General features: G+C 42.6%; 1 protein-coding gene across 1 annotated transcript in view; it reads right to left on the reverse strand.

The window, feature by feature from the left end:
* VPS13D (vacuolar protein sorting 13 homolog D) overlaps nt 1–13,462 on the reverse strand; it is a 3,263,180-nt gene that overhangs the window by 2,770,514 nt on the left and 479,204 nt on the right. Inside the window, exon 17 of the mRNA XM_069610908.1 lies at nt 3,490–3,620. Within this exon, the coding sequence (XP_069467009.1) occupies nt 3,490–3,620 (131 nt within the window). The remainder of the gene's footprint in view (nt 1–3,489; nt 3,621–13,462) is intronic.

Raw genomic sequence — 13,462 nt, forward strand, 5'->3', positions numbered from 1 at the left:
TACTTTAAGTTGTTTACGTTAACCAACAACTTACTTGCGGGTATCTGAAGCATGGAGGAATTTCTCCTGAGGCTCCAGGCAAACTGAATGATTAAAAACAAAGAAATGTGTGCTGCCTGAGGCTTACAATGTACCTTGCAAAAGCTATAGTAGAGTCTCAAAACACACACATGTGAACTGAAGAGAAGGAGATAAGTTCTTTCCCCTCTGCTGCTGCCTTAGCTTCGACCGAGGCTCTTTTAGAAATAGAAAAAAGAAATGCTGGGTTAGGGCCATTGAATTGAACCTTTAAAAAGGCTCAAAAGCTGGTGAAACAGAGGCCCAGGAGCAGGTACTACAAAGGTTTGAAGCAGAGCGTTCTGGAAAAAAAAAAATATATATATAAAAAGTGTATCCACCAGCTGGTCAGTCAGGAAAAAGAGGAGTACACCAGATAGAACTAAAACAGAGTTTGAGGTTATCAAGGTGGCCACTACTCATGTTTCTAGCTCTGGATATTGGTGTATATGTGGTGGGGAATGATGGTTGACATGGCAGAACTCCCATTAAATGGCTTGTAGTGCGATTGGTAAGAGTCGGGCCACATAACCTGCCAGTAGGGTCACTCAGGATGCATGCAAAGCAATCCTTGGGTTGAGTGAGCCTGAGCAAGTGAATTATGATAAGATGAAGGAAGCTTCGCCTCAAATTTGTTAAGACGTACGCTCAATGTTTGAGGAATTATAGGAAGCCCAACAAGAAGGGTGGTGATAGGTTGGTTAGAGTTTGGCATATTGGGTGAAAGATTACCTAACAAACATGTATGGTTGGATGAATGGCACCTGGTGGAAAAGACCAACTTTATGCTAGGCAGGATCTTTCTACCAACTTAGTTCAAGCTCTCTCAATTGTAATGCATCACTCTTAGGATGGAAAGTGGCTGGTGAAAAGTACACAGCCAAGTTACAGTCAAGCAAGGAAACAAAGTTCACACAATATACCAATAGCATACTTACTGAAATATAGACTTTTTTTATAAACTTTTTATTATAGAGTCACGTTTCAAAAAAATAGCATACAAGTATTATAAAAACAGTAAAAAATAAATACAATACACATTTAAGCCAGTAAGGAAAAAATTGTATACATTGGTACAACTTTCACATCTGTGCAAGAAGTTATATGAGTGAATTTCAGTGATGTATCGTGCAAAAGGCCATAGAAAATCACAGGTAAGTATTACAAATACACTGAACATTTTTAACACTCCAAGGGAAACAAACGTATATCGTAAAAGTAGTAATTTTAGGGAGTCCGATAAGTTCAGAAAAGTTTGTCCATAGGAAACAATGGACAAAATCAATAGTTTGCTTGCCGTTGTGATATTATAGGTAAGTTTTACATACATGTCCCATTAAAGAAGGCAAGCACCTAGCCGAAGAGTGCTGTGGACCCCACCAGAAGAGATCCGGTCATAGGTTCAACTGCAAGAGGCCCAGGATCAGATGGCTGCAGTGGAGACCAAGACCACACTGAAGAAAACTGAAGAAATGTGGCAACCCCCAATGCTTGGGTGGCCAAAAAGATGTTTGAATGAATGCAATCCCTTGATCAGGTCTTGGGATCCCAATTACAGTCCTAGTTGCTCCCAAAGGTGAAGGGTCTGCACCAGTTACATTTAGAAGCTTTGGACACTGAAGAACACATTGACCCTATAATTGGACATGCAATAGCCTTGCAGTAACATGCAACCTTCCAAGACCATCACAATGGTGAAAATCTGGCTGGTGACTTCAGCCTCTGAAGCCATGTCTCCCTCTGACCTGAATGGTCTGTAACTGCATACTAGCTCCAAAGCGCTTACTTCTGTAGCTCCCAGCTTCTCCTTCTGACTTTAGAAACACCTGTAGCTGCTCCTACATGGCTCTGAAGCCACAGGACTGTCAGACCACCCCTCCCCTCCCCCATACTAACATTCACCTTAAAGGCAACTTCTGATCATTCTGGTCAGAAACACATGAAGATCACTGACTGAGAGGTTCTTGAGCATTTATCAGTCCTTTCACAGAAGCTTAAATTACTTTGCAATGCCAGTAAGATTACAAGGTCTATTGCACCAAAATCAAACAATTAAAATGTCTGGCTTTAATGTAAAGTTAGTCTGGTACAATGTGGACACAAGGATTGGCTCAATCGTCACCATGGGGACAAAAACGCCCCTGTCATCAAATTCACAGGTATTACACTACATCCCAAAGCGCCTAACATCCATTGTGACCTCATAGTTGAACCGAACCCTGTTCTTTAGGTTCCAACAAGCACTTAAACCTATCAACTTGAAACTTCCTGTTTTTTACTTTGCCCTTTACCATAAAAATTGACTTGCCTTCAATGAGATTAAGACATAAAATATACATGTATGTGGACATTACGACACTCAAACTGACAGCTGTGTTATATTGTATTCTACTTGCGGTTAACCTTGTTTGGCTTTGATTGCTCAGCCATGTCTTCCAATATCAAAGGTACGTGAGCCAATGTGATCTTAGAGAAAGCCTGTCCTGCCAATATCTATTGTCTGTGTGTGAACCATTTCATCTAGTCTCTGGGTCCCCCCCTTTGAGCCAAACCTCAATTCGGAGCTAAAAACCCCTTGTTGTTGGAAAAAAGATAACAGTGAAAACGCACGCTTCATTCCTTGCTAAAATAGTCACAGATTTTCACATAATTTAGACCATGTATTGATCACATTTTTTCCAAACTCTTTCACAACGGTAGAGTGGTCACTTCACATCTAAATATTGAAAGAGCATTCTAGTACTATGTAATCAAATAGTGTTTGTAAATTATGTTTTAAACATACACGTTTTCTGGTTTTGGAAGCAATAAATTGCTAGACGATTAATCTCTTTCATTAACTTATCATATTAATAAGCAAATAAGACACTTCTATAGAAACCCAGGTCCCACTGCACTGGTGGGAGTGGACTACCGATTCTCTGCTGGGAAATATTCCCACCAACAAAAATATGTAAAGCAGCTACCAGGACGTATGTCCAAAGGTTTGATAAACACTATTGCCTAGAATATCTCTAAAGAACCTGTTAGATTAGTGTAGTAGGCATACCTATTGGACAGGAGATTTTCAAAAATCCTCTGGTGAAGGCTTAGCAAGATCATCCACTTGGTGGTACATAGGGTTTGCTTTACAGTATTCCTGATTATCACAGTCAGTGGTAGCTAGCAGACCAGTCAAAACTTCACCCATAGGAGGGAAGAAGGGGTGTACTAAATAACAGTTTACACTCACGTAGGCACACAAAAGGAATCTCAAAAGTATGGCACTTTGTGTCAATGATACTGGCAACGCGGGTGAAAAAAGAGCCATATGTTTAAATATCACTTGCAAGCACAATATGCCAACACCAGCCAAATAAAATCAAGGGTAAATGTGAGAAACCTGCCAATAAACAAATATCTATTGGCAGAATTATTGATGTAGAAACTTACAATAAAATCTCCCACGAGAAGACGATCAATAGTTTGTCTGATTTCTGTCTTTGTTTGCAGTTTTAGCTTGTTATATTGCCTCCTGGCAGCTTCTGCTACCCTTAGCTCAAGCTCAGACTGATATCCAAACCCTGTAAGTAAGAAAGTAAGTTACATACAGTATTTTACTTTGGGCTACAGGTCTTAAGTACATACCAAGGTATATAACAGCTATACTGGAACGTAAACGTCTTGCTTTCTTTTAAACAACCCAGAATGAGCCTCAGAGGCTTTTAAATAGGATTGCATTCTGTCCCCAATCTGCGTAGTCCACACAATAGCAGTAATACATTTGTTATCCAGATACAAAATGTAACATACTGATGCAAAGCTCTTCAGGTTAATGACAATAGTATATATCGGCCCAATATTTTAGCTTCTTTGACAGCTTTTGTTCGGTAGCAAGTGTTATCACCTTTCATACAACAATTAAGTCAAAATAGAGCATTTTTAACTATAAGCTATCCAGTTAAAATGCCAAGTGGTATTGGATATCTCTTCCTTGCAACATTGTTTTGACACTCATTCACAATATGCTTGCACTGGAATGTCATCAAAACACCTCAGCACTTCTACCGTCTCATTTTTAGGTTGGGCTATTTGGTGGTGCTTAATTGCCACACATACACCCAAACTATTGCATTGGAGTACAGGTGGTGGGGGTGTATTTACATGTGAGGAAGGACTCCACTTGTGGGTTTTGTTTGGTTATTTACCCACCCACTCACTCACTGCTGATAGCCATGCTTATAACTATGGTCATTCCCACCCACTCCATGCCCTCACTGTCTCATACCTACACAAAAGCACAAACTGTTGGCTTTGCCAAACCTTGTTTTACTTCTAAGTAATGCGTTCTATGAATGTAAATATAGCACTACAAAAATGACCGGTACAAATAAGACACCGAAAAAACAAAATGGAATACAAACTCAAAAAAGGTAAATTAATCGAGGGAACTTTTCCATGCAACCAAATTCGAATAAAAAAAATGAAAAAATTAAAAAACAAAAATGGTAAATTTTCAAAATCAGAAAGACCACCATTAACACTAAAACCAATTTAAAGATGTGGAAATGGCATTATGCTCTTCTGCCAGTCACTAAGATCTTGCTAACTAAACAGACATTCTCTTGTTCATGACTATACGGAAATTACTACCCTAGTAATTGATAAATTGGTCCCTATGTCCAATAAGAAAATAAAAAACTAAGTTTTATGTAAAACCTGGTTTTCTACAAAAGTGATAAAATGTAGGAAAATTAAGAAGCTGATAGAAAGGCACTGTATGAAAAACCCATGCCCTAATACACTGGCCTAATACAGAACTGCAGCAGAAGATTACAAAGAGGTCATTCTTTCTGCCAAAAAGGAACATTTTGGCAACAGAATATCCAAGGCAAGCTAAGAATGTTTTTGGGATACTAAAAGAACTGGAGGGTAAAACATGTCCCCAAATGATAACACACAAAAGCGATAATTGGTGCAAAAAAATCAAAAATGGATTTTTCACAAAAGTAACATCACACCAAGATGCAATCAGTATTCGTCGTCAAAACCTAGCAGACAATGTAAATCTTCCTTCGACTGTTGAAGATACACCTACCCATAACTTGGGAACAATTCCTGAATTCCACCTTAGCCCACTTACTAAAGACACACTTGGGAAAGTGCATTTACAAAGTGCTGTTTCGCTGCCTCGCTGCTCCCGAGCCTTAGTCACTCTTCAGGAAGAATTGTGGTACGACCTCGAACGCCACTCCAAATATCAAACTATGCTGTTGGACTATTCTTGCGTTAAAGAACTTCAAAGAAATCTAACTGGACGTTATTTTCTATTTTTATCGTAGATATTTGGCCTCTTTTGCTATTCTGAAACCTTGGCTCCTCCCATTTCCCAGAAATCCTATATTTGCAAAGTTCTGTTTGGCTGCTTTACTGTTGAGGTTTCGCTTGTGTACTATATTTACACCTATCTGTCATTATCCTCCTTCAGATAGAACCTTTAACAAATAGTGTAAACTCCGGCCGTACGTCGGTCTTTGTTTCCAGGCCTGGTGTCTATTCGCTGACTTCAGCAATGCCGCCAGCCAAGGAAATGTCTATGTTGCTTGAGAAATCCAAACGCACTCCTAAACGGGTGGCTAACATTCTGAACCTAACACGGAGTGGCAGCTCTTCGACTGTTTTGCGGTCTCAATCCATAACTATATACATTTGTGGCTACTGTGTGTCCGAGTCACCTTTTAGGCCGACCTCTACACTTGCAATTAAAAGCAGTACTTCTGAAATTCCCTCCCTACTACCTATGAAATGTAGCGATTCTGATCCCCTAACAGTTGACTTATGTACCCCTCCAGATTCGCACTTAGCAGCAGGCTTTGCTTCACTGCGGGAGTCCCCTACGAGCGACTGCCACTTTGATCAACACTAGTGACTTGGTTGTTATGGCTCAGATACACAGATGCCCTCCAATCAGTCTTGATACCCCCAGATCACCTCTTCTCAATTGCAACCATAACACCAGTGATTTAGAGGGAAACCTTGAGAATGACGGCTATTTCGAATCCATCTACCAACAGCCGCAGTAATCTTCTGTTTCTCGTGATAATGCGTTTTTGTCATCACCATTAACAACGCCCGCTGTTCCGGTTTGAACAAGTCTCTCCCAGTCCCCAGTCATGTACATGACTCTTCTGTGTCATCGCTTTAATTTGTAAACCCTACACCAAGGAAAGCTGCTGCTTCTCGCCCCTCCTTACCAATATCCCGAGAGTATCTACGGTCCCTTTAATAGAACTGACCCTACAAGCAAGGAACACAGCCCTTTTTTTCCCTAAAAAAATTATATGAAAACCTCTACAACAAAATGAATATGCAAACTGAAATATTAACGAAACTAATGTTAGCTAGCGCATCATCCATCTCAAACTTCTCTCCCAACACAGCTAAAGACAGAATTACACCACTTGGGAGCTCTAATACTGAAATGTTTGCCTCAGGAACTCAACGTGAGTATCCTGCCCCAATCTGGAACTGCCTTGAATTTCCCTGCTAAAACAACTCTAATCCCCAATGTGTTCTTCCCTATTAATACCAATCCAAGTATGCCCAACATTTCAGGTTGCCAGAAGGGAAATTCTGTGGTGGTTTCCCCGACACCCTACCATGAAAACAAACCGCCATCACCGATTTCTGGACAGAAACCAGAGTTTACAGTTTTCTCCAACACAAATAAGGCCTCTAAACCGCAATCACCATCTAAGAAAACAAAAAATGTCAAGCAAGCAATCATAATTAACTGGTCAAGTTCGACACTTCATTCGCCTGCTCTACCAAAAAAAATCAAGCTCAGTCAGCTTGTGCTGTTAAGAAAAAATATGCTAAACTAGCCCGTCAGAAAAACAGTGAGGAGAAAAAAACAAGCTAATGTTCCATCTGATGGAGACCCTTGCAGATTTACAGTATAAACCCTTGTATGATCTATTACAAGAGGTCAAACTCAGTCAGACTAAATCAACTGTAACAACTGTGCCAGTTTCTCAAATTAATCCTGCACTTTCTTCAAGTGAACCACCTAACACTTTGGGAGAACGAAAAGGAGAGCAGAGCAATAGAAAACTCTAGAGAAGATTAAAGAGGAAATTAAGAGTTTAGTTGCATGAAAGGTAAGGAAGGGTCGGATTTTGCAAATGTTATAGAGGTGCAAGCGACAGGCACGGGAGTTAAGAGATGTGGTGAGTGAAGGAGAGGTTTGAGCCAAAGTGTAGGCCAAGATTGCGGGCATGGTGGGAGATGGGTAGCTGGGGAGGAGGAAAGAGGATGAAGGGAGAGGGGCACGGGGAGGGAGGGTGTTGGCGGGAAAGAAAAGGACTTCGGTTTTGTCAGTATTTAGGGTTAGAAAGTGGGAGGACATCCAGGATTTGATAGAGAGGCAGGAGGAGAGCTTGAGGTGGATGTCAGGGGTAAAGGAAGAGAAGGAGAGGAAAAGCTGGGTGTCATCGGCGTAGAAGTAGTGAGAGACACCAAAGGAAGAGATGCTTGGAGAGAGGTTTAGAGTGAGAAGAGAAAAGGGCCGAGCACAGATCTTTGTGGGACACAGTAGTTTAGTGAGTAGGTGGGGGAGGTACTGCCACACCAGGAAACTGCAATGGTACGATTAGATAGATAGGAGGTGAGCCAGTAAAGAACGGAGTCTTTCAGGCCAAAGGAGGAGAGAGCGTCAAGAAATAGAGGATGATCTACCGTGTCAAAGGCTGCTGAGAGGTCAAGAAGAATGAGAATAGATGAGTGTTTAGAGTATCGAGCAAAAAGGAGGGAGTTGAGAACAGAGGTGAGAGCGGTTTCAGTGGAGTGGTTTGGGCGAAATCCAGATTGGGTAGTGGGGAGGGTAGTGTGGTTGGAAACGAAGGAGGAGAGTTGTGAATAGACAAGGCACTCAAAGAATTTTGACAGGAAGGGTAAGAGATTAGGCGAAAGTTGGAAGCGAGATGGAGGTTGGCTGAGGGCTTTTTCAGGATTGGGATGATGGTTGCATGCTTGAAGGTAGAAGGAAATGTAGGTAGCCAGACAAGTGTTGAAGAAGGAGGCAAGGTAGGGTATAAGGAGGGTGTACATTTTGGGAATGAGAGGTAGGAAAGGGGTCAGAAGGAGCGGCGGTTGGGTGAGTTTTAGACAGGAGGATGGAAACCTCAGATTGAGTGACAGGAGTGAAGGAGGACATGGTAGTGGATGGAGTAGAGGAAGGAGGTGAAGAGGAAGAGAAAGAAGGGGAGCAGAGGATGTCTTGATGTAGCGTATGGGCCTTGGAAGAAAATAAATTTGCAAGATCAATGGCTGAGAGAGGCGAGGCAATAGAATGGTCAAGAGTAGGGGGAGAGAGAAGGCGAGTCAGGGTTTGGAAGATTCGGCAAGGGTGAGAAGATTGAGAGTGGAGAAGGTCTGAGAAATAAGCTTGTTTGGCAGAGTTGAGGCAGTTATCGTAGAGGGTGTGGTAGGAGAAGTAGGTGGATTGGTTGGTTGGAGTGCTGTGTTTATGCCACCGTCGTTCAAGGCATCTGAGGAGGCGGCGCATGGAGGAAAGGTGTGACGAAAGCCAAGGGTGGGCAGGTTTTCGAGAAGGGGGAATTGAGGTGAGAGGGTGTAGCTGGTCGAGACTAGAAGTGAGGGAAGAGGATAAGGTGGAAGAAGCCTTGTTTGCAGAGAGAGAGAAGTGAGAGAGAGGGGGGAGGGAAGGGGAACAGGAGGCGTAGAAAACAGAAGGATTAAAGTTAAGCAGGTCACGGCGGGAGAAAGAGATGGGGGTGGGGGGGAGAAGAGGAAGGGGAGTGAGGGAGTCAGAGAGTAATGAGTGGTCAGATAGGTAGTTAGGATGGGTGGATGTAGATGAGGCAATGACAGAGGAGATAAAGATGTCAAGAGTGGAGCCAGAGAGGTGAGTGGGAGGGGAGAGGGCTAAGAAGGTAGGAGTCAAGTATAGATAAGAGAGGAGTTTGGGGATTAGTGGAGAGATGGAGGTTAAAGTCGCCAAGAACGATCAGAGGTGTGGGACTGGGGGAGATGAGGCCAAGGAGGTAGTCAATATCCTCATCGAAGGATCAGAGAGGGCCAGGTGGACGGATAAATAATGAGAAAAGAAATGGCATGCAGAGAGTTGAAGAGGTTATACATAAATTCAAAGGAAGGGAAGACTGGGAGAGGAGAGGAATAGGGAGTTGAAATGCACTTGGGGTGGAAAAGAAGGCCAATGCCACCTCCACAGCCTGTGAGTCGGGGAACATGGGCAAAGGAAGAGGAAGAAGTGAGAGATGCAGGGATATTAGATCTAATTTCAAGACTATACAATCTTGGCTGGGGATCTCAACATGAATTGCATGCATAAATCCTCTAATCGACATTCTGAGGTATGGTGCCCTTGGACATTACTTATGGAGGAAAGACAGCTTATCATGATAAATGGATCCACTTCCAATGACAACCCCCCTCGCAACACCTGGACAAGAGACGAACAACACAGGCTCATTGATTATGTCTATACTGATCGACATCTATTTGCCAAAATCAATTACTTCCAAGTTGAATCCCAAAAATACAGCGACCATGACCTCTTGTCTCTATCATGGTTCTGGTCTCAACCAGTCCCTCTTTCCGACTGCCTATGTTATACACCAGCATCAACCATCTCCGATGGTAGAAATCGTTTTAGATGGACCCCTCACCTATTAAGTGAATTAAATATACAACTTGAGTATCCACCTGATACATGAAACCCTGAGTTAGTACACTCTGATGGCCTATATGTTGCTGTGCTGCAAGCTTCAAACTAGTGACTCCATCCCTCTCCAAATCCCAATTTAAGCATCAACATGCATACGATCATGAACTCCATAACATGAAAACTGCTCATCGATTATCCACAAGACAACTTGTTCACCTTCCATCAGTAGCTAGATTTGCTAAACTGAGGCAACTCAAAAATAAATATAAAAACTGGATTAAATCAAGGAAAGCTCTGCTTATGCAGCATGATGCCCAACAAATGTTGCAAGCACTGGCCTCAAAAAATGCAACCTTCATATGGGGCCTATTAAATAAGGCCTGTAATATCACACAAACTCCGGGGCAGATAAATGCGGTACCAGAAGAAGTCTGCAATATCTATTAACGCACTTTATACGCCTCTGTGTATAAAGTGACTATAACGGAGGAATTATATCCCATGACAATGCTAACATCAGCTTTGATCTTGAAGACATCATTTTCTACATCTCCAAACTTAGTTCCTCTAGAGCGCCTGGACCAGATGGTCTCAGCAATGCTATGCTGAAGTCTCACCCTCAAGCCTGGGCTAAAATTCTCTATAGCATTTTCATGACAGTGCTTGAAACTCATCAATTACCTCCTGTGTGGTGCAAGTCGATCATAGTGCCCATTTACAAGAAAGGAAACCGTCATCTGCCAGACAATTACAGACCGATTGCCTTGCTTGATGTTCAGGGGAAACGGTTTGCCCGCTTAGTACTCAGACTTAAATCTATAGATGCGACCCATGAATTTGTTGATCCATTTCAGACAGGGTTTGTTCCTGGTCTGGGTACAACGATTAATTTACAAACTCTCAATGCAATTAAAACACATGAGCTTCAGATGAAGCAGCCAGTCTAAATGGCTTTTATAGACTTTAAAACAGCGTTTGACTCTGTATCTAGACAGCTTCTAGAAATCAAGCTGAAAAATGCTGGCTGTTCGGTGTACATACAATCTTGGATCTTGCAGTTCCATTCTAATACTACCATTCAGATACGCCTGACCCTGGATGGTAAGCTTTCAGCCCTCATTTTCTACCTACAGAGGCCTTAAACAAGGCTGCATATTAGCTTGTGCGCTATACAATTTTTTAATTTCAGACATGAGATTATTTCTGATTCGCCCAAATTGGGTCAACAAGCAATCCCCTGGTTGTTCTATGCGGACGATCTTGTCCTGTTAGCCAAGACTCCCATGGGCTTGCAGCAATTTATAACCCAATTGGGTGAAAATGTTGACTTGAATTTCCTTACGGTGAAGTTTGCCAAATCCAAGGTATTAATATGTGCAAGCAGATACCATGTTAATAAATCTTCCTTCACTTGGTTTTTGTAAAACAAACCCTTGCAAACTGTTGATGAGTACCGATACTTGTGCCTAAACACAAACCACGCATCGGATCGCCCATACCTACTTGAAATAGATAGAAAAATTTGAACAGCTGCAGTCCAAGCCCGCATTTTACATGCAAAGTATGGTAGATTTTCTGTGCTTCCTCTCCTAACATTCTACAATCAGAAAGTTGTTCGATTGTTACAAACAGTGCCGAATCAAGGGTATGGCAACCTGAAAACCTTAGATGAGCCATGCCTATTGGGCACAAACCAGTCAGGCTTCCATGCTATGCATGGCACAGAGACCACATTGATAAACCTTAGAGGCAACCTAACCGAGATTATACATGGTGGTAGAATCGCCTTGCTTATGTTGTGGGACCTCTCAAAAGCATCTGATTTAGTAGATCATTCGCTGCTGCTCGAGAGGCTGGGTAAGATCACAAATTGCTCGGATCAAACCATTACATGGGTAGCATCCTTCTTGGGTCCTAGAACTGCTAGGGTCGCCACAGGAGGCTTCCAGGCTCCACCTACCTGAGCTCTTATTGTGTGGTGTCCCCCAGGGTTCATGTCCTTCACCCACACTTTTTAATGTGTACTGTGAGAAAGTAATACAGGTTTTTACTTCCAAAGTAAAACGGGCGGTTGAAGGAAAGATTTTCTTTTTGCTGCTTTCCCTTCATAGACATCTATGGAGCCCCTGAACTTTATGCTGCAGTTTTGAACCAGTCTTGAGACTTTTGCAGACAAGTGAAGCCTTTTTACTTCCCTTTCCTTGCTAAGCCATCTGTTTTGGGGGCAGTGAGCAGTCCTATGGATATCAGTACAGGAGAACTATGTTATCCACTGTCAAATTCTCAGTTTTATACTGTACGTTCCATCTTACAGTGAGGTGTGGAAGGGATATTTTGTATCCCTATTACCTTGTTTTTGGTTACTTCATAGTTACTTGCATGAGGTAGCCAGAACGGGCTGGTGGAAGCAGATAGTGTTTTTTCTTTATTTTCATTTTACTGCGCCTGTCCTTTGGCAATCTTGTATTCTTAGAAAAGATGTTCTTTTATGTGTTTCCTCCCATAGACCTCTAGAGGACAGCCTTTCTTTTGCTTTGCTTTGACTGCAGAGCTGACCTTTTGAAGGCAAGTTAATCCTTCTGCTTTACTTCCCTTCTCTTTTAGCTCATTCGTATGGGGAAAATGATTAGTCCATCACACTATGAGTATTGGGAGACTATGGCTCCCTTACCTTTCTTGTATTGTTACAACAGCACACTTCACCCTAAAGTGAAGTGCGGTTAGGATTCTTTGAATCTTTGTAACTTTATCTTTTAGGCCTTTTTGGTTACATTTACATTTTGTCTAGGCTGGGCTGGTGGCAGAGGGTATTTTTCTAACGTGTTTTGAACTCTTCACTTGTGCACTTTTGCAATTACCGCAAATGGCTAGTAAGAATGGCAAGCCCTCCAAGATGGCTGTGCCACAAGATTTTCGCCTGTTCTTTAGCCATATTGTTCTTTGGGCTTCTTCCCGCTATCTGGGGCTGTCTGCTTTCAGTACACATCCAGAAGCCCGAATGTCTGTTGCAGGGTAGATGCAGTGTCTATTATCTATCAATGATTGGATAGCTATTGCTAGTTTGAATGGTGCAGATCCTTGCCATTGGTGGGCTCGGGTGAGCTCCCAGCCCAAATCTTGGATAAAAGGTGGATTCCTACAGACATATGACATCATTGGAGCCAAGTCCTGATGAAGAGCAGCCAGTTGGCAACCAGTGGACGACCCAGGGGTCGCAGATGCAGAGGTCACTTTCGGACTAGGGATTTAGTTTTGGTTGGTCACAGTGCTTATGGGTGAGGACTTCTGGGATGCAGGCAACCTCATGACACCCCTAGAAGGCGAAGAAGATTGATTGTCCAGTACCAACAGGCTATCTTCCAGGGACTAACAAAGGAACAGGATGAAAATGCAGGAGTTTTCGTTGAACAAGTTGGAGATCCTCTGAGTGCCGATGGCAACAGCTCTAGCGTGGGTAGCCCAGGAGAGAGCTGATCAACCCACCAGTTGGTTCAGGGACACTTCTGAAATAACGGATCCTCAAGCAATGGTCGGAACTGCTGGTTTCCACCAGTCCAGCGGTCGGACCACCAACAAAGTCCTTCTTGAGAGTAAGACACAGGAGCCGGGTTTCACTGGGACAACACTGCAGTCAATGCTGGTCAGCTGTAGGGGTCCTCCTAGGGTCATCAGCAGCTGCTTGTTTTTGTAGAAGTCTTGGTTCCAACAATGATCTGC

Source organism: Ambystoma mexicanum, chromosome 8, assembly GCF_040938575.1.
Source record: "Ambystoma mexicanum isolate Mex_15411 chromosome 8, UKY_AmexF1_1, whole genome shotgun sequence".
Lineage (NCBI taxonomy): Eukaryota > Metazoa > Chordata > Amphibia > Caudata > Ambystomatidae > Ambystoma > Ambystoma mexicanum.